This window comes from Meles meles, chromosome 3 (genome assembly GCF_922984935.1).
Source record: "Meles meles chromosome 3, mMelMel3.1 paternal haplotype, whole genome shotgun sequence".
In the NCBI taxonomy this organism is placed as follows: domain Eukaryota; kingdom Metazoa; phylum Chordata; class Mammalia; order Carnivora; family Mustelidae; genus Meles; species Meles meles.
In genome coordinates, this window is record NC_060068.1 from 180,455,713 (window position 1) to 180,477,013 (window position 21,301).

Sequence of the window (21,301 nt, forward strand, 5' to 3'; positions counted from 1 at the left end):
ACATCCGTGCTCCCAGGCCGAGTGCGGCCCTGGGACAGAACAGACGTACACTGCTTCCTGAAGAAAGAGAGACTCAAAGCAATGCATTTATCTGCTCCTTAAGCCAAAAGGCATACAAATCTGCTTCATCAAGACTTAACTCCCTAAGAATTTACAATAAACCATTCTGCAAACACAGGAAAAGGTGATGAAGTCATCAAATGGAAGCAGGAGTCTGGCAAGCACAGGTTAATGTGTATGTGGGCTACGTACATGGATTCCCCATCTCCGAAAAGCTCCAGGCCTGCGACCATGCCTTAATGCGCTCGCTGCATTAGGCTCCAGGCAGCAGAGAGAAGAACAACTAGAACACAGTCCTCCCACAGGGGAATGTGAATTAGGTTGCCGAGAGAGGCACACAGAATGCAACCTTAAGTGAACAAGTCAGGTGCTCCCTGTTGTTCTAAAGAGCACGGGCATGACCTAGTCAATTCTCACATCTGCCCCAAGAAAGTCTGGTTTGAATGTCACTGAGCAGCACTCCCTGAATACAGCCAACGTGTCAGCGTGGGCAACGTGCCCGCATGAGAACACAAATGTCAAGTGCAAACTCACAGGCGCCAGTGAGGAACGCGGCGTGCTCAGGGGTGGGAGGGACACCAGAGGGGGTGACGGCACTGGAGACAACAGAGGAGGGGGACGTCTGAAGAAGTCAGCTGCAGCCTGGAGGTCTTCGTCGAAACAGCGATCACGATCAGGGAAGTCAGTACTGTCCTCGTCCGTCCTTGGCACCTCAAGTTCAGGATGCCGGCCCTCGTCAGCAACGTGGTCATTGCAGTGCGCGGCTCCACGGTGCCCGTGTCTCCCCACACTTCTACATGCAGAGAAGTCGCCCTCGATTTCCATGGACAGTTCGGCCAGGCACGTCTGCACAGCTGCGGCTTGAAGCGGCCTGCCTCCTGCTGGAGGGGCCACAGCATCGTCCCTGGACTCTGTGGGCCCGGGGTTTTCTTTGGCAGGTTTCTCTGTGGGAGAAAAAAAGTAAGTATCAAACAAATGCGACTTCAAGAAAACTTAAAAAATACCCTAAGTATTCAAAATGCCTGCGTTATTGAAGAAACCCAAAAAACAAGCATTTTTTAAAAGACATCCAATCCCTTTCTACTGAATAATCATTCTGTAAGACCTAAACACATTTCACGTAGGTGCACTTCCCTCACAACAAGCAGGACAAGGAGAAGGCTGGCGGGTGGAGGTGATGCCCCGTGGCCCATGGGCCTCAGGGCGCACGGGTGGAAAGGCATCGCGGTGGTGGGAATGGGCCTCGTTGGCACACTCCCCATTTCAGTAACTATCTTTCCACACAACCAGCAGCATTCGGAGACACATCTTTGTGCAGAAAGACTGACAGGGAACACGATTTCCTCTGTCTGAAAAACAATAAAAAATCAGCCAACGAGCGAGCCTACCCAATAACCCCATCTGTACAATGAAGAAACTCAACTAGGTCACATACATATGTTGCATCACGGTACAATGGGAAAGTTATTGCAAAAAGTCAGTGGTCTGGGGGTCTTGATTTTGATGAACTGCAGTGGTGCTAATTATCAGTGAAGATATTTGTGTCCTGGGAAATAACCAGATAACCATTTGTCATACTCGAAAGCTATACATAAGGACTCAAGGCTCCCTGGAGAAGTGACTAACCATAGGGCTGGGGAGCGGGAAACACAAACAGGGCCTGAAACATCTTGCAGAGCCAGAAAGAAGTTCTCGAAACAAGTTGGGGTGTGCCTCAAGGGCCCAGAGCCAACCCGAAAACAGTCCCAATAACCAAAGCTGGAACAATATGAACGATGAAATAAACAAAAGTTATGAAGTAGAGAGCAGAGAATAAATTGTTCCAATTAATGAATGTGGAAGGAACAGAGAATTACAAAAATCAGTATCATACTAGGCAGTAATCGTGGAATGCAGGCTTCATCGGTGGACGCTAGAATCAGCCGGCCAAAGTGGGACAGAAAGTGACTAACTGCAGAGCATCCACGTGTCTCTCTCAAGGTAATTCACAGTACCTTAACACCGGAGAAGCCTGGCAGACACCACCTTAAACAAGCACTTCCGCTGTCACCCCATGTCATCTATCCCGCCATTCCCTCCCCGGTACAATGTCCCGAGCAGAGCACGAGGGCACCACTGTGGAGTTCTTATTGGAAAGAGTCAAACGTCACTTAATATGAGAAAACAGCACACAAGACAAAACTGATAGGTTTCCTATGAAATGATGCTTCCTCTCTGAAAGTGGGGAAGACAGGAGACAAAGAGACACGGATGAACCGCTGGACCTGGGGGCCGAAAGGCAGAAGGCTGCTAGGTGCAAGGTGGGCTCCGGGGACCAACACGTGCCCAGAGACATCCATGTGAGCTTTCACTTAGCTAACCGTCTTGCACCAAGGGTTAAATTTAGGGGAATGTGGATGAGGAGTCTAAGAGAATTCCCTGCACTATTTTTGTAAACCTTCTCATTTAAAAACAAAAATTACAAAAACAAAAAGAGTATGTTTTAAGATTGAAGACTCCAGGGCACCAAAAAAATAAATAAAAAGATTCTAGGGCACCTGGGTGGCTCAGTGAGCTAAGCCTCTGCCTTCAGCTCAGGTCATGGTCTCAGGGTCCTGGGATCAAGCCCCGAATAGGGCACCCTGCTCAGCGGGGAGCCTGCTTTCCCCCTCTCTCTGCCTACTTGTGAGCTCTCTGTCAAATAAATAAATTAAAATCTTAAAAAAAAAAAAGATTGAAGATTCAAAGACACCATGTTTTCCTTTCTACTTAAAAAGTCAACATTAAGGAATACAGTTACCCCTCAAAATAGTTTGCTTTTAAAAAAAAATACCAGGGGCACCTGGGTGGCTCAGTGGGTTAAGCCTCTGCCTTCGGCTCAGGTCATGATCCTGGGATCGAGCCCCGCATCGGGCTCTCTGCTCAGCAGGGAGCCTCCTTTCCTCTCTCTCTCTGCCTGCCTCTCTGTCTACTTGTGATCTCTGTCTTTCAAATAAATAATAAAATCTTTAAAAAAAAAAAAAACAAACGAGTAAATGGGGAGCCCTTTTAATAACATCTTAACATAAAATCAAGTGCGTAGAATAAAACACGGCTATTAGCTGATGAAGCTGACTGAGAAAAGGCCCGGGCTACTTCTGCGCGAGCAGAGGAGGACTTGGACCGTAAGCCTCGGAGGCTGGCTCGGGAGACCCAGGTGCCACCTGCTCGTACCACCAGAGCCACCACACAGCACGTGCCAACTGATGAACAGCGCTCCATCCAACAGGCTTCTCTCCATCTCACAAAATCTCATGGAGTCAAGCACAAATGAGAATCAGCAACTTGCCTGGTAACACTGTTCTGAGGGAACTCTGCCTTCTGGAGCCTGAGAGAGAAAACTGAGTACACGTCTCTACAGACTCAGATCCTCAGCAATCTGTGAATTCACAGCAGCGAATCATAAGAAACCAGTATAATGGGGAAAAAAAGTTAGGTAAGGAGGACTTTAATCTTATGCATGACAGCTAACTTCTCCCCATCCACTCTGGGATGACTAATACCTATTTCTAAAGCTTAAATCCTAAGCAGGGTGTAACTGAGAACGTGGCAGAAGGCCTCCACAGCTTTGCCTGCAGATCAAGATAGCCCACGGATGAAGCCAAACCTGAAAATCAGCGGACAGCGCTGCAGAGTACTAATCTGATATGACAGCAGGAAAGGAAGCCACTGCTTATCGGACAACACCAGTATTCTAAAGTAAAGGAGACAGCGAACGTACAACAGACAGTTCAACCAAAGGAACTGATTACAAAAGGAAATCCAATGAGGCTGCTACTGGACAGAGGACACTGTGAAATGATTCAGAAAGCACCATGCCTCCCCAGCCCTTGCATGTTCCTGCCACACGCACTCCACTATGTGTTCTTCCAGCTTCCTCGCACGTCCTCTGATGAAAGCCACCATTAGAACAGTACAAGCCAAATGCACTTACTGAGACGAGAAGTCACACCGAAGGGGAAGGAGCTCTGTAACTGAAAGTGCCCGTTCCAATTTATCTCATTCTTTGAATGTCAGATTCAGGAGGCAGCAAAGGCTGAAGGCATACAATGCCCACGGCAAACATTTCTACTTCCATGCATGAAATGTACTTCTGGAAGCGTCTCTCTCACCTGTGATGCATCGGCTGCCTTCACCAGGTAGTCTGTGTGTTGTGTTTATGCAGAGCCAGAGCTCCTTCAGAAGTAGCTTTACTTTTCCTGCACGAAAGAGTAGAGTATTAAAGACATGTCGTTTGGCTCAATCTACGAAAGGCCAACACACACTCCTGGGAAATCAGGATTTCTTAGGGGCTGGGGAAACAGCTAGTGACCAAGACTTCTTCCCCAAATCCAACCACTGTGCATAAATAGCTAAGCTGCTGATGGGAAGGCCTGCAACGCTCCAGCTGAACGATGAAGACAGGCTGGTTTTTTCCCCAAGGGTGAGGGGAATGGGAGGGCACAAGACTCATAAGACCAAATCTACTTGCTGGTAAAAGTCTTTATGACCTATTTGTAGGAGTGGACCAAATACACATTCTTGGTACTTTCTACAGAAAGTGGTAAGAGATGAGGGACAGAAGCACAGATATAAAGTCTGATGTAAGAAATGTTGGCTCTACGTTTACTGCAAACAATAGCAGAAAACACCCCTCGGTGACATGAGGGTGTCAGAAAACTCATCAGAACTGACCATGCTGGGTAGAGCGTCCAATTCATGATCTTAAGGTTGTGAGTTCAAGCCCCACGCTGATGTAGAGATTACTTTAAAAATCTTGAAAGACAAAAATCAAAAGACAAAAAAACTGGCCATGCTGTAACTAACCTGGGGGCTTTGTGGATAATAGAAGATTCATTAATAGCATTAATAGTCTTAAGGGGTTAACAGAGTGGAAGACAAAAACGTGTGTGTATAAACACGTGGAAAGGAAGAGATTATCGCACAAACAAGCAGACTCACAGAGAAACATAAGCTTTTAAAAGGGAAGTGAAAGCCTTGGAATTTTTATACATTTTCAAAGGGATTAGGATTCCTCTAATAGTTAAGAACCACTGGTTCAGGTTGAAAGGTACACATTTCTACAGATTTAGATCCTCAATGATCTGTGAATTCAGATCATTTTAAATACAGCAAGCCTAATGAAATTCATGTACCTAAGAAGTGACACTATGATTTTACAGTGAATTTAACATTAATATGTATATACATTCCCAAAAAAACTCCCAGAACAAAAAATATTCATAAAAATTTAAGTATGACTAGCTTGTGGCCAAATATGCATAAAAAGATCAACCGCACTAATAAAAATTCAACTAAGAAAAAGTTTAAGTATTAGATAATTTCAGGCCTCCTCAAGTTCTATTATAGTTTCCCTTAAGTTCTTAAATTGGCCTGAAGCATTTATTGAAAATACTGAAATCTTTAATCCAGTTCTGGAGAAGATGAAAGACCAACCTTTTAACCCAAAATATCTGCAAGAACCCACATATTTTGAAGTAGGTCAGCCCTACTTAAGCTGGCAAACTGCATCACTCCACAAAGAGCGCTGTCCCCAGAAGAGCGGGCCGGGGTAAGTGGTGAGGACACAGTAACAAGGCAAGCTCAGAAGTTTCCCATTTCCAACCTCTCTGAAGCCCAATCAACTTCTGACTGTCACTGTGTATGAGGCACACCCATTCTCGAGTTTGAAAATTTTGTGATCAAGTAACTTATCTACGTTGTGATTTAACCTACCCAAAAGCCTGCTTCCAAATACTGTAATCCCCTTTGCTTAAATGACCTGACCAGGATCCCTGCTTATTACGTATACCCAAAGCAGCAAACAAGGAACCTTAAAAAAAAAGAGAAAAAGTTACTTTTCTATTCCTATGGAAGCTATTAAGCAGAGCTATGCCTCTTCTGAGCACTCGTTCACTACCTCTAATCTCACAAAACAGAACTATCCATCCCCAATAAAGCAGGAAAACACAAACACTCCCTCCCACAAAAGCCCACACTGTGGCTTCATTACTTAGCTGTGAAGAGAAAAGCTCATTATGTTGAACCGCACACCTTCTACCAACCCCCTACAATCCTGCCCGTATCAAAATCTAAGGCGTCCACGCGTGTCTCTGTACTTGTCTGCTCCGCTGACCTGTCTGACGTCACACGAATGCCACGCTCGCAGTGAGACCGTCACAACTGTGTTTTACAATCTGGGTGGCCGTGAGCCTCACTCAGGTTTTTCCTTTTCAAAAACCTGATTATTCCAAACATCTATTACTCTACCCCGATAAGCCTAAATTTACCATCTGCTTGCCCTTTCCCATCTAAAACCTTAGTGGGATTTGAGTAAGACTGGATCTTTAGAAAGACATCTGGGGAAACCTCCCGTCTTCATGCCGTGAGCCTCTGATCCAGTAACAATGTTCACTCCCGTGTTCTGGGCTTTCCACTCTTCCATGGCTTTACGGGCTTCTTCTCAGAGGCCTTGCACACTGCTTTTAGATTTTTCTCTTCCTTGCCTTAACAGGTGGTTCTCATTCCGTCCCGATTCCGATAGGCTGAGGACAGTGCACTCGATGTGCACAAAGCCTGTATCACCAAACTCCTGTACTTGTTTGCCAACTGAGTCTACCGAGACAGTCTCATCATTTGAAACCACAGACAAGTCTGCCTCGTCCATATCGGTACTTACAGCCCTCGCTCTTCCGTGCGGGATCTGGGCTCTGCTGCATAGCTCGGGGGGGGGGGGGGGGGGGCAGTGCATAATAAAGAATGGCGGTAACTAGAAGCACCTGTGTCTGCTTCTGACGGTGAAGACCAGGCTCTTCAGTTTCCACCTTTCTCAATTTCTAAATGTGTTTTCTACCATTACCTCACCAAATATTTCTTTTTTTATGAGAAATGGATGCTGAATTAAGATGATCATATCATTTTTCTCTTAACCAGTGGTAGTGGTCTTCCCGAGATAAACCCTTAAATCATAATGAGTCCGTATATTCTACTACTCCGAGAATGGAGTTCTCAAAATTTCATTTGGTATTTTTGCAGCCGCATTCCCAACTGACAGCACGTGTGTGTGAGTGTGCGGGTCACTCTTAGTGTGTGTGTGTGTGTGTGTGTGGGTCACTCTTAGCTGGTTCTGGTACAGGGCTATTTGAGTCTAAGACATGACAGGGAAAGAAGTCTATATTTTTCTAAGTTCTCGGACACACAAAAAAACAAAAAAGACATTAGTTTTACTCACTGAAGCCTTTACAGAACTCACTTGTAAGTCCTTTGGATCTTGTATGGTATTAGATCTTTAACTATTTTTTAAAAATTTCTTTTGCATTATTTTTCCGTTCAGGTTTCCAACAACCATCCCAAGTCAATCTGAGCATGTTTCCCTTGAAAATGGTCCACTTTACAAACAAGATTCAATCGGAATATAAATGTGTGAATTTGGAAATTCTCTCACTGTGGCTTTTTCGTAGCTTTCCCAGCCGTGAGGCCTTTGTGTTTCTGTTCCTTCTTTTCTTGATCAGACTTGCCGAAAAACTGTCGGTTTCAACAGCCTGCAAAGATCCAGCTGTTTGTTCGAATGGGCCCAAATCAACAACTTCTCCTTCTTTCCATTTTCCTCAGTTTGTTACATTTTCCTACTTTCCTGTCATTCTTACTTTCTAAAATAATCACATAAGATCACTCATTCCAGTGAATACCACACTGACAATATCTGAGACTTTACCACTGCCCTACGGTTGTTCATCTCAGTTTTTATGTTCTCTGCCACCCAAAAGGAGGTGGTTTGTGTGAATGCATGCTCACTTACCAGACAGACGTGCAAAGTTGTGGGGTTTTGGGGGGCTCGGGAGGAGGGAGAGATTTTTATTAATATCTTATTAAATTTCAGTATCGTAATAGTATCTCATATTAGGCTGGAATTTCTGCTAACAAACAGATTTCATATATGTCTGAAAGTATTTTAAAGAATCCCAAGTTTGTGGTTTTAAGAGTTAGATATAAATCATCAATCCTGAAATTACAAACCCAATTCCACCCATTCTGTCTGCTTTTACAGACGACAGCATCTGAGAAGCACACTAAAGCCTCTCACGGAAACAGGTGACGATTCCCTCTTGCATTTCCAGGCATCTTACCACAGAGTCTCACATTCTTAGTCTATGACACCAGCATCTCCTTGGTGAATTGCACCTAACCTGGATATTTCCTTTCAATCCATGTAAACTCATTTCTAGGCTCGAATTACTTTTTGCCTGGTTACTACTTTCAAGTCAGCATTTGCTCGAAATTTCTCTATCCATCTCCCTACATTCAATCTTTCCACTTCATTTGATTTTAAAAATACTTCCTACTAACATGCCAGAAATAAAGAGCATACACAAAAGTCGTGCTCAACACCTGACAGGCTTTTCTAACAGAAATACTGCACGTGTGTCCTGCTCTGCGATGTGTCCTTCAATCGTTTCTTGCTGACCTCCTCTCTTCCCCTTGGAGAGTCCTGATAGGTGACCATTGTGACATGTATGATCTTGTTTTCCCACTGGCTCAATTTCACTGCAACAACAGATTCTCTAAGGGACACTAACTCTATTTTTAATATTTTCTTCCCTCCCGTTCATGATTTAATACCATCTCCTCAGGGTTTTTTCCTTGGTACCTTTCTTCCCCATGACTGCTGCTTCTCAGTTCTAGAAGAAAGCTGAGGCTGGCCATCTCTGAGAGCCAGCGTGCACTTCTTCAGCCTACATTCCTCTGGCAATACATGAAGGTGCTCATTTCATGGACCTAGGGGACCCTGCCTTCGGAGGGAAGGGATGCAGAGTGAAGCCGTTATGAGGATTTATACGGAGAACGTAAGTATCTCGTTTTCTGCGAAGAGGAGTGGCTATCCTTCAAAGCAGGTGTAATTACCCAATTTTCTGATTTTCTTATATCCACACACACTCAGAGTGCCTCAGATGTCGCAAATGACACTTCACAGAACTAAACTTCAAGCCACAACGTGTGGATAAATGCCAGAAACTGTTTCTGAAACCAGAAGGCTACACATGTATTTTTCAACCTGAATCCGTTACGTGGCAAATCTCCCACGCCCTGCACCTCTGATCTTAAGAAACGCAAGGCTTCTACAACCAAATTTGCTTTTGGAAGCCTGCTAATTTTGCTGTAATTTTGGGTTTCATCACCAACTGATACCATCTGCTTTATATTTTCCTCCACTCTAAAGGAGTTTTTTGTTGTTGTTTTTTGTTTTTCTGGTATTGTTTTATTTTCTGACATCTCTAATGGATGTAGAAGGAAGGAGAGGCAATGTGGCACTCAGGTGGCCTTTCAAGAAGTGAAGTCAACCCAATATACTTTCTCACTTGTGAATTTCTTTCAGAAGTACAGATGAGCCTTGAACATGGAGGTCAGAGGCGCTGACCCCCTGCAGAATTGAAAATCCATCTGTAACTCTGACTCCTCTAAAACCTAACTGCTAATAGCTCAGTGTGAACCAGAACCTTTCCTGATAACGTAAAAGGCAATAATATGTATTTTATACACCATATGCATCATATACTATATTTTTACAATGAGTAAGCTAGAAGAAAGAAAACTGTTAAAAAACCGTAAGAAACAGAAAATACATTCACGGTACTGCACTGTATTTATAGGGAAATACCCACACAGAAGGGGAGATGCATGCAGTTCAACCCAGCGTTGGTGAAGGGTCAACTATATGAGAGAAAAGTATTAAAGATATACTTAGTAATTAGGAATTAAATCCCTCAATGTCCACAGGTAAATAATTAACAGATTCCTAAAGCCTTCGTGTATTTACCTGGGAGAAGTAAAATGCACAGCAGACAACACTCACCCTCTTGATGAGGGCAGTGAAAACAGAATGCAGGGATAGAGCGCAATTCTGAGGACACAGTGGGAGGGTCCAGTTTTAAATCGCAAGGCTTGAGAACAGTCAAATCCTAAAACAAACCTGTCAGCCCAAAAGAGAAGAAGACAAAAGCAACTGACCACTGGCTGAGAGAACGGAGCCTGGCGAGCCCTCCACTTCCCTGGGCAGCACTTACAACTCAAAGACTAGCCTTCTACATGGAGGGGCGAGGAAAAGAGGGTTGAAGCACGTGGACCTATGAAGCAGCGACTGTGGGAAACAGCAAACCAGGGCCCAGGCAACTGAAAGGTGTTAACTATTAAAGCCTTTAGCCCAAGAAAAGGTGATCTTGTGTTCTGACTTAAAAACAAAAGGACAGGACGAAGAGAAAGGGTAAAGGAGGCTTGTAAAGAAACGCTATATCCTTGTAGAAACAATGGAAGTGGTTTCAGTAATCTCCACTTAGAGGAAAAGTAACACATAAAAATATCATTATTTCCTTATTTATCATTTGAATTTCATCTCCACCAAGAAAGTTAAGACAGGTAGAGCAGAAATCCGTATCTCCTTTTTAAAAATGGAGAATGAAATGCAGAGAAGTAAATGACCAAGGACCACACAACTAATAAAGAGAAATATTAAAGCAAACGCTTCAACTTCTCAGCACCCAGTGTTGTATCTTCTCGCCTACAAGCAAACACACTGCATGACAAAACAAAGACCGAAGCGTCTGTGACTCCCCGTTCCACAACTACTGTCTTACTTCGCCTAGAACACTTGGCTTTCCCTCCAAAAATACACTGGAGGGCTTTGATTCCAGTTTTCCTGCTTGACCTTAACAATTTTTATATACTTGGCACCCAAGAAATTTTATAAATTAAACTGGCAAACTGTAACCTAATAAAAAAACTATCCTTACTTATTGAAAAGTATGGAAATTATACCACAGACTGGTTTCCCTTTCCCAAAAATTATTGCTTGTTGACTCTAATTCATCAGATTATTCGACCAGACAACAAGGTGATATAATACATACACAGATCATACAAAGATGTAAAATGGGTTATGACTTCTCTAACACAAACATCTGCTAACCCCTAGAAATTCTGCAATTGCAGGTAAGAGCAACAAGCAACCTCCCAGACCACCGGAAGTAAGGCAGAGAAATTCATAAGGAATCTGTAATATACTCACTTTTATCTATGCTTCCGTAAGAATCACTTGAAATTTGTGTTCCAATATGCCTCAACTCTAAAATCATGGGGAAAAATACAGTTAATAAAGAATATTGCATATCAAAACAGAATTTTCAAGCAGTACGTGAACACTCACCCTTTTCATTTTTCTGTTTAGAAAATTCATCGAGCCGTTCCTGTGGAAACAAAGCGCTGACAGGGTTTGAAAGGGGCAGGAAGTGCAGGCATCGCATACCCGATGTAAGGGGGGGCTCGCTTCCACCCCAGTACCTGACTCCCGCATGACAAGGACGCTATGGAGCCCCGAGGCCACAAACGTCACCTGGGCGCACACTATTATCTATTACCTGTGTCTTCTTAAATTCCTTTTCAAGTATTTTCTTCTCATTCCTCAGTTGCTTGAAGTCCTGCGTTTGCTTGACAGCAGCCTCTTTAAAGACACAGTGAACAAGAGACACAGCAATAATTTACCGACTTCACAGCTACCACTAAGAAAATACTCAAAATATCATCTACCAAGAGCTTTTCTCATTTCATAAAACTCTGAAACAAATTCTGTAAAAAGTTACTGTCCCTTCAGCACTTCCTCAGTCAGGGATAAATGAAGGAACACGGTTTGTTTAAACTATTAACCATAAAACCACTGACTTGGCAGAGGCCCCAAGACGCCTTTGCAATCCCAGCACAAGCCAGCCCAAGCCTTCTGGTCAGACAAGAACCCAACACACATGACCTTTCTAGGAGGGCGCTGTTCCCTCTTGCTCTTCAGCAGTAAGCAAGATTCGCGTTTAGAGATTTTAGAGCTGTGGTTTCATCTCAGAACACAGTCAATACTATCCTCTGTACTGGGGCAGTGGGACTATCTTCTCCACGCTTCTTCTGCTGTTACCTCTTCCTGGAGTTCCCATCAACAAGCTGATAGTTCTAGCTGCTAACACCTTTGTTCTAGATCTACTTTTAAGGTATTGTTCTAGCTCTTCTCTGGATCTTCAGCAAATTCTTCAGTCTGGTTTTTGATTCTGAAGCACATGGTCCAAATACATTATTAAGAATCTAACCAGTATTAACTTTTCCCAGTACATTCAGACACAATTGCCATGAAAACTAAAATGCCATAAAACACCACAGTAACAATTCTTTCCTGACTCCTCTACTGAGCTTGACTGTTTCTTTACCTGATTATTATGCCACATCACTCACTAGGGAAAAATATTTTTGTCACATGAGAAGTAAAGGCTGCACTTCCCTTCAAAGGAAATCTGTCCTGAAAGTTGCACACAGTCTGAAACACAAAGGTACCTCAGATCTCTTTAAAACACTTCCTTAGATAGACACTTATCTCCACACACCAGCAAGAGAAAGCCATACTCAAAAAGAACACAGTGATGCCATATTTACCGCCGTATTGTGGCTGTGCAAAAACCAAATCAGAGGAAAAATTGTTAACGAAGTATCTGTACAGTTTAAACCCAAAAACCTGGGCTCAATCTAGGTAAATTCAAGACCGGAAGTATTTTCAGCAAGTTCTTGCCTATATGCCCCAAGCCAGCTAAACTGACATTCTTCCTTCACACTCTACATGAGAAATGAACCATGCTCTGAGTAGAGGACCAGCAGCATGTCATCACTACCTAAAAACATCAAATCTCCTGGTACGAAAGTAGTAACCTTTTCTTTCTATTAACCACTTATTTCAGGAAAAAATGAGAAAAATGAGAAAGTTCTTGTCTGACCACAATATTCAACTTTCAAAATGAAATCCTTTTACTGATTGCTGATTTTTAAGATACAAATATGGACTGCCATTATTTTGAGTGCACAACATTTCAAAGATTTTCCACACGCCATTCCCATATTCCTATCCAGGAACTGAAAGGAATATTCGAACTTCTCCTTAACGGTGCTCTTGGCTTGGTCATTCACGGCGCGCCCTCAAAAACATGATGACCCGGCTGCCGATCAAGTCCCACAGCTCTATACAGTCACCAATGATCTGTGCGAAGACCAGTGGCTTCCATCAGCTAGATAACAACAGTGCCAGTTACCTTCCAGCTTCTTCACCTTGGCTTCTAGTTTCTTCTTCCTGAGAAAGCAATTTTAGAAAAAAAAAGAAAACATCTATATATTACATATATACACATATATATTAACATATATATGTGGGTGTATATATAGTATACACACGCAATTTGTGGTACATTTTTTTAATTAAATTTTTTTAAATTAATAAAATTAATTTAACAAAGAAATGTCGGTCATGATGGGCACTGTGCATCAACCACTGAAATCGTCAGCAACTGTTCTGAAGGTAGAGTAAACTAAGAGAGAAGAGTACACTATTTAGTTTATAATATTTCTAGAAATCTGTATCTTTCTGTCATGCCACATCTGGGAGTCTCCCTGAGCCACAATGGCCTCATGTCCAGGCCAAGCTGATGCATCCCACTGGCCTCCTAGAACCAGTCCAGCCTGGCCACTGTCACTCTTGGGAGCACGCGTGGTGGTAGCGATCACAATTCCATCTTACGACAAGATGAGGCTGGAGAGCTGCACCGTTTTCAGATAGATTTTGGGGTCAAAGAGAAACTCTCTGAGGTACCATGACATCACGTCTACATTAGACTACTGTGTGTGTAGCTCACAAGCTCTGTGAATCATGTGACTATCATCACTTGGATGCTTTCAAACAGCTTTTTATTAATGATAACAAAGACACCCATTCCACAGCACACCTGTTAAAGTCCCGGTACAGAGGAAGGAGCTGACGATCATGCTGGAAAACACACAGATGTGTGTGCGTGCACGTGTACAGACATACAAACACTTCCTGTGGAGTTCTTCCTTTGTGCAGCTTTTTAACATATCAAGATTTATCAATCCTCCTTATAATCCTTCAGGGGAGGTCAAATTTCCACTTGACAGGCCTCTAGACTAATGCTGAGTGCCTTACTAGTTTAAGCTCACAGTAACAGCCCAAACCCAAAGACAGAGAGGAGGGAGCACCGATCTACGAACCAGCCATCTTCAGACATGAAAAAAAATGTCGACAGTCATTTTAAAACTTACTGAGCATCAGTTTTCAAGCATTCTTCTTTTACACGTGCGTATTCCTGGTGAGTATCTTGGTACAACTTGAGAGAACTCTAAGAAAAAGATAGCTATTGTCAATCTGAAAGTCACTGACCATCGGTGAGAACTTACTTTGAACTTTGACCTTGATAAGTGAAATTATTACCATTTTTACCAGTAAGAAAATTAACCAAATGAGTACATATATTAGACAGGAAACCAAAGCATATTCTTTGAACATTTTAATAGAGATAATCAGATGCTTAACAGTCTCTTCGAACAAAGCTACGCAAGTTAAAATGTACTAATTTTAGGAAACTGCAAATCTTCCTAAGACTGAATAGCCACTATTTTCCTCAACCAGTTAAAATTCAACAAAATCTAAAGAAATTCTAGAGCTCAACAAATATAAGCTATCATTACTCCTACACAAAAACATAAAGCAAATCATCACATTTAACGATCCCTGGGGAAGATGTTCCACCGACACCCAGCAGGCACCTCCTGACAGCCACCACGGGACGGGCAACAATCTGTTGCCAAGCCCTGTATCCTGCTACAATGTGCATGCGATAGGTCTTTAACGGCCACAGGCCACATGGACTTTATAACCCCCTTTTCTAGATGAGATGTCTGAGGATCCAGAAGCTGACTTATTTTTCCAAAGTCACAGAGAATGGGTGAGCAATTAGCATTTCACACTGAGGTCTCACTCCAGTGTTCATGCTTCCCCTCAGACAGAGCTGACAAAATTGTCATATATTGGAAGCAGACAAAATTCAATACTGTGGTTGTTTCTGTTTAACCTTCTTCAAGTAGTTACATATATAATGAAGACTTTCTACAGAAGGAGGAAAGCCAATCACTGCTCAAGTACGTAAGACCTCAGCCCGGTGCACAGCATTACACAAACAGCACCTGTCGATGACTGAGAGCCAGACTCCTCCATGAAGAGCGCTCACTGAACAGGCTGAGAGGCAGGCATCATTCCAGCTTACATAGGATATGTCTCATGAAAACCAACTAACTTCACTGGCCTTCGAATTATGTTATCTGTAAAAGCTATGAATTCTCTCCTAAGACTCCTGAAAAGACTAAACCAAAATTTATAACAAGCGAGTTTATAGCATTTTTTTTGTATTGCCCCCAAGCTTACAGCATTTTAAATAACTGTTTTACTGCAACTTGATTTTGAAACAGAGAACACGATCTCTCCACCTTTGAGTTTAAATTTTTGCAGATTCTTTCACACTTACAGCAAGACCAATGTGAAAAGGCAACCAACACAGGACACACAGAGCCCTAAAAATTCCCAGCCTGAAGGTTCCTCTGCAGAATCTCAAAGACCACATAAGCAACTAACACAGCATCAGAGAGCTAGTAATTACTGTGAGGACCAAGCCATTAATTAACAAGTTCGATGTTCTCTAAATAGAGGCATACACTCAGTGATTCTCGAGTACCCCTTGTTTCTTCTGTTAAGACATAAAATACCCCCTCATACCAATGACAGTGAATAAACAGATGTTAATTTGTGGAAGATAAACTTTTGTAGGAAAATTCCTCTGGGTACCTTCTTCTCTTCCAGCTCTGCTTTCAAAGACCCCAACTCTTCCTGACATTTCTGCAGAGGAGAAATTTTTTGAAGCATCTGTTCCACTTGGTGGTGCAGGGTACTATTCTCTCTACAAACAGACAGGATGTCAGCATTATTATACAGGAGCACCGACAACGACTTATTAAATACATCGACTCCTGCAATTCTATTTTTTTCTAACTTGGAAGAAAAAAGGAATAAAAGAATCTCTCTTTTTAATACCTTTCTTTTACACCAACATGATTTTCACACTGCTCTTTATTCTTTGACGTTACAGTCTGCTTCTAATAAAAGTATATGATAAACTACTTGAGAAGTAGATTCTCAGTCAGATAGACAATATATGAAAGAACAATATGCCAGAAAGTAATATTAATAATAATTAGGTTTTTCCAACCTTGAACTCAATCCCCATTTATCCAAATTAAATGACAGGCAATTTGTGGTCTGGTTTATAACAATGTTTTGCCTTCTTCTAGGGGATGAATGTATTCAGAAACACTGCTAAATTTTCACTCCATTTTAAATTGTTTAAAAAATACACGATAACCACATTATTAATCCAATTCACGTGGACAACAATAAGCTTCATTTCAATGGCCATGCCATCAGTAAAAATAATAAGTTAAATACCAGGCTGTAAGTTAAGACCTTGGTAAGAATTCATGTGGGTAATTTAATAGTTAGGAAAAAAAAAATCTTTTATTATGACCATCTAAGAACATTCTATATGATGGGTTAATCCCATACAGCGCTTTGACTATTTATAAATCTAGTCTTATAAATGTCTACCCCCCAAACAACCATGCAGACAGGTACTTACCTTCTTGCAAACTGCAGCTGTAAAACTTGTTAAAGAAAACTCTTAGTTTTATCTGATACTTGTCAGAAGATTAAACTCACTTAAATGACCTGTAAAAATCTCTGTTCAATGTATATATCAGGCAAGTTCACAATTCCTAGAAAACAATATTCCAAGGTCCATTTATAACACAGTGTTAAAAATTTTTTACTAAATTACTCTACTTACCATAACATGTACCTAAAGTCAAAATATCTACTTCTCTAAATTAAAAGGCATTCAATTACATCGATGATTAACACTGAGTTTGGAGAATAAACACAAAGCAATATTCAACAAATGAACACTACCTTGGATCCTATAAACAACAAAATCCCCAAAAAGCCTAACCTGAATTTTCTCAAATAGTCCAGAGCATAATTCCAACAAACATGAGTCAGGTACTAAGGAGAACCAGATATCACTATACTCAATGAGTAACGAGAAAAGAAACAATAAAACCTAGATAATCTCTCACTTTCACAATTTATGCAATATGGTAACTTCATTTCCCATCTCATGCTGCCAGTGAAAACAATTATCCTTTTAAATTTCACCCCCTACAAGTTTTTGTGCATACACCCCGAGGGGGCCAATGTCTGTAACAACATGTCTCTGTAACAACACGCCTCAGAAAATACACTTCTCCAGATTAGGGATTATACTCACCCTGAATTACCAGTCCTTGCAAAAAAGAGAAGTTCAAAAATACCTGATGAAATAAAATGTATCCACTCCTTCCGAAAAAGGAAATAATAAACTTAACAGAACAGTCAGAATTACACAAAAAGGTAAGAAATCAAGGGGCGCCTGGGTGGCTTCGTCACTTAAGCATCTATCTGACTCTTGGTTTGGCTCAGGCTATGATCTCAGGGTCATGAGATGGAGCCCTCATGGGGCTCGTTGCTCAGTGGGGAGTCTGCTTGAGAGTCTCCCTCTCCCTCTGCTCTCTCTCTCTCCAATAAAATCTCTAAAAAAAAAGGATAAAAAACCCATTTAAACCGGCACCATGAGCACCTTGGGTTGGAAGAGCAAACTACTGCACACCTATGGTACAAAAAATACGTATTTGGGGCAAACACCAAATGTGTTTAAAAAAAAAAAAAAAGAATCAATATTTACTTGTACCCAAGGATGAAGAAGATTACCATATCACCAAATGGGTATTCCAACATAATTCCAAGGTTTATCAATTTTTAATAAACTATTTTAATAATTTCGATTTAAAAATTTTATACATTTTTAAAAGTAAACCAATTTCCCTGCTAGATTACATGTGTAATTACCTCATAAAGTTTATGCTAAAAAGAATATAATGAAAGTACACTCTCCTGATATTGGAATTAATTGACTACCTATCTCCTATTTATTAGCTAATTAAAATATTTATAATAACTGTTTCTGTACAGGTTTCATAATCAGAGACACTATTCTTGTGATACTAGACGTTTATAGTTTAACAGACTGAGAATTTAAACAAATGAAAGACAAATTTTCACTGACCTACATTTGTTAATGTAAAAATTCAGTACTAAAAAATCTAAGTCTTATGCCTTGATTTTATTACTCTAATCAGACAAGTCAGACATGACAGTACCAACACAAACACATAATCAGTGAACATGTGGAAGTTCTGGGAGGCCAGAAACCCTATCAAAGCAGGCCTGGAGTTCCTGCCAAAGTTGAAGAGCAGCATCTGTCCCAAGACCTAGGCTGAAGCGGCACTTCAGTGAATCCCTGAAAACACATCCATGCTAATTTTCATGGGAGATTTCATTCACGGTGTTTTCACCAAGAAATGCAGAAAAGTCAATTACACACACTATTTTCACCCTACCAATAACATATCTCACCAGAGGCCAACTACACTACAGGCGCACTGAATGGTTACTGAACAAATCCTCACCAAACTTGTCTGGTAAATACAAAATCACACTGTGATTATGGAGACCAATCTATCTATCCATCTATCTACAGTCATTCTCTACAAATCATAAAGCTAATTAACAAAAGCCCTTTTTTCCACTATTCCGAATATTCCTACACTGCAGGCTTTACAAAAACCCTGAGAAATTCTCGCAATACACTATTCAGCTTAACTTTATTCCTAAGCCTGAAGAACCTGTCATGCCCCAAGTACAAATGAAAAAGACCTACCCACTGAAAAGTTAGGAGACATGAAGAAAATGAAAATCAGTGACAAAAACAGAATATTCTAAAACAGAGACCATCATCAATCATGTGCTCACAGGTAAAGACTCCTGTTCACTGTGCTGCTCAGAAGGGTTCCCTCTTTAGAGGCTGTAAACACTACCTTCAACTGACAATTCCCACGGTTCTTCTAAGAAACTACAAATAAGTAAATAAAAATTCAAAGGAAAAAGCTAGTAAAAGGATATCATCACATTTCTTCTGATATTCTGTTAATAAATTACTGCAACAAAGAAAAGAATTATGTTACTTTTCTGATCCAGAAAATACTGTTGAAATCATGTTTCAAAATATGCCAGGCACCTTTCTTCCTAGGCCTCCTGCAACAAAACATGTTTAATTAATTAAATATGTATACACGTACACACATATACGCCACCTTCAATTCTTTTAAAGCACTGCAATGATATATGAACTTTAAAAACAATGATAAATCTCCTACCTTGGCTATGAAATACTGTGAGGAAATCCGAGCTCCAGTCCTAAAGCTAAGAAGGCTTTAAAGATAGAAAACAGCTTTAAAAAAATTGCCACCCGGGGCGCGTGGGTGGCTCAGTGGGTTAAAGCCTCTGCCTTCCGCTCAGGTCATGGTCCCAGAGTCCTGGGATCGAGCCCCACATGGGGCTCTCTGCTCAGCAGGGAGCCTGCTTCCCCTCCTTCTTTTTCTGCCTGCCTCTCTGCCTACTTGTGATCTCGTCTGTCAAATAAATAAATAAATATTATTTTTAAAAAAAATTGCCACCCTAGGAAAAATCACTTCCTGACCTGTAGGCCTGCTGTAAACGGCTCTGAATCAACAACACAGGCTTCAGCCTGTGGACAAGGCCTACCAGGGTTCCACCATGACCCACAGCCCAGGGGCTCAGGTGAGAGACTGAAGGCCTAATACACCACCCGCTCTGGCTTGTTTGTCAGGTTCACAAAGTGCAACAAAACACAGGAAAACATACTCACTCTGTATTAATGATTTTCTGCTTCAAGGTAATTAGTGCTTCAACATACTCGTTTAAATTCTGAAAGAAAAAAAAAACTACAGTCAGCTCTTATTTCTGTGATATGAATGATTATATTTTCCATACCATGTGACTTACTGTAAAACGTGAACATATTTACTCTCACATAAACGTACAAATACGTACAGGGATTATTTCCATTGCAGAGAAACACAGACCTACTCTGATCTTGAACCCATGCTGTACCTCTCTGAATCTTGCTTTAGGTGAACAGCGCTCTCTCTGACAGTAAGGGGGTGTGCAGACTCTCTCTCTGTATGCTCTTAGTGGGAATCTGGTATGTATTTACTATTTTTAGTTCACCAATTACCAGTAATCATCAGTCTACAACTCAGTCTGCATTGTCTCTGAAAGGATTTAAGACACCAAAAAGCCATATAAATCATTAAAAAAAAAAACCAAAAATACCATGGGAAGAATAAGAAAATTGAAGTAGGGAGGAAATTCAATGAAAAATTCATTTTAAAGGGATGTATATATTTTAGAGACCAAGCACAAATCTGGCTCTAAGTTACTGCTATCAGTTCAACAGGAAAACATCATCAGTAACACGGCTAGGAATGTTACTAAGATTTAAAAACCTATTTTTTTTCTCTCAAGGCCCTTTTTCCCTTAATATCTTCGTATTTCTTTAGTAAATACTTCAGAAGAACTTGTTTTTACTGATTATCCTAAAGCATCTTTTTCTAGATAATCCAAATGGTTTTCAGAATTACAGAAATATTTCCCTTAACTAGCAGTCTGGGCATCTCCTTTGCAGTCAGGTATGTAACGTAGTAGTTAAAGTAAAAAAGGTCCACACAGAAATACGTAAATAAGAAGTCTAAGTTTGGGGTGTTTAGGTGTCTCAGTCCGTTGGGCAACCAACTCCTGGTTTCAGCTTGGTCCGACCAACTCCTGGTTTCAGCTCGGTCTGACCAACTCCTGGTTTCAGCTTGGTCTGATCAGGGGCTTGATGCTCACTGATGCTCAGCACGGAGTCTCCAGGTCCCTTTCTTTTTTCTCCATTCCCCGCCCCTTACCCCGGGGCAAGCGCGCACAGGCTTTCTTATAAACAAAATCTTAAAAACAAACACTTTGTCTTCTTTTACTCCCACCAGCAATTAAAAATCTCTATTCCTCCTTGTGGCTCTCCTCTCAGAAGTGGTCCTGCGTACGTAAAGGACACCTGCATGTGCTCAGTCGACCGACGCGCCACTGAAGGCCACTCGGGTTCTTCTGTCTCCACCATCCGCATACCATCACTGTCCCTGCCCATTCCTGTGAGATACTCACTTCCTTAGGATCAAGTCCAAATAGGCTTCCTGCATAGTTATGAGCTATGAAAATCTTAGAGCCATATTTTTCCACTTATATTTCTTTAGGAGTGTGACTGAGAAATCTCTTGCCATTCAGTTTCTCTCTTATTAATAGCACCTTAACTCTGCTCACTGGTCCGGCTGCACTTTCCTA

At 41.4% G+C, this 21,301-nt stretch overlaps 1 protein-coding gene across 2 annotated transcripts in view; it reads right to left on the reverse strand.

Moving 5' to 3' along the window:
• ICE1 (interactor of little elongation complex ELL subunit 1) overlaps positions 1–21,301 on the reverse strand; it is a 59,373-nt gene that overhangs the window by 24,836 nt on the left and 13,236 nt on the right. The window contains exons 2-12 of one of the 2 annotated variants that reach the window (XM_045999462.1): positions 19,791–19,849; positions 19,025–19,059; positions 16,608–16,626; positions 15,761–15,872; positions 14,185–14,261; positions 13,164–13,201; positions 11,466–11,548; positions 11,255–11,294; positions 11,117–11,173; positions 4,191–4,277; positions 595–1,004 (exon numbers count right to left, since the gene is read on the reverse strand). In XM_045999462.1, the coding sequence (XP_045855418.1) occupies positions 595–1,004; positions 4,191–4,277; positions 11,117–11,173; positions 11,255–11,294; positions 11,466–11,548; positions 13,164–13,201; positions 14,185–14,261; positions 15,761–15,872; positions 16,608–16,626; positions 19,025–19,059; positions 19,791–19,849 (1,017 nt within the window). Of the gene's footprint in view, positions 1–594; positions 1,005–4,190; positions 4,278–11,116; positions 11,174–11,254; positions 11,295–11,465; positions 11,549–13,163; positions 13,202–14,184; positions 14,262–15,691; positions 15,873–16,607; positions 16,627–19,024; positions 19,060–19,790; positions 19,850–21,301 lie in introns of both variants that reach the window. The other variant, XM_045999461.1, reaches the window with a different exon arrangement.